Consider the following 354-nt stretch of genomic DNA (forward strand, 5'->3'; position numbering starts at 1 on the left):
CACGACAAGCCCCTGGAGATACCTCAAAGGTCAGACACCCAAATCGCTCGCCCCTCTGGAAAACTCTGGCCTCCAGCTCGCCCGTCGAGATGGAAATCAGTCGAGCAGGCAACATAAAACTGCACGTGACCGGCCCCGCGACAGCCCCCGGGGAAAGCCAAGAGCCGGCTCTGCGTGAGAGCCCCCTCTCCTCTCCTCCAGCGTCCGCCCGCCCCTTACCTGGTGAATCGGACTTTGCAGATGTTGCACTCGTAGGGCTTCTCCCCAGTGTGGGTGCGGATGTGGCGCGGCAGCTTGCCGGCCCGCCTGAAGCTCTGGCCACCGTCAGTGCAGGTGAAGGGCTTCTCCCCGGCG

The 354-nt window shown here is 64.1% G+C and overlaps 1 protein-coding gene across 1 annotated transcript in view; it reads right to left on the reverse strand.

The window, feature by feature from the left end:
- Positions 1–215: 215 nt before the first annotated feature.
- ZBTB7A (zinc finger and BTB domain containing 7A) overlaps positions 216–354 on the reverse strand; it is a 1,321-nt gene continuing 1,182 nt past the window's right edge. The window contains exon 2 of the mRNA XM_010136145.1: positions 216–316. Within this exon, the coding sequence (XP_010134447.1) occupies positions 216–316 (101 nt within the window). The remainder of the gene's footprint in view (positions 317–354) is intronic.

Source organism: Buceros rhinoceros, unplaced genomic scaffold (genome assembly GCF_000710305.1).
Source record: "Buceros rhinoceros silvestris isolate BGI_N320 unplaced genomic scaffold, ASM71030v1 scaffold39005, whole genome shotgun sequence".
NCBI lineage: Eukaryota > Metazoa > Chordata > Aves > Bucerotiformes > Bucerotidae > Buceros > Buceros rhinoceros.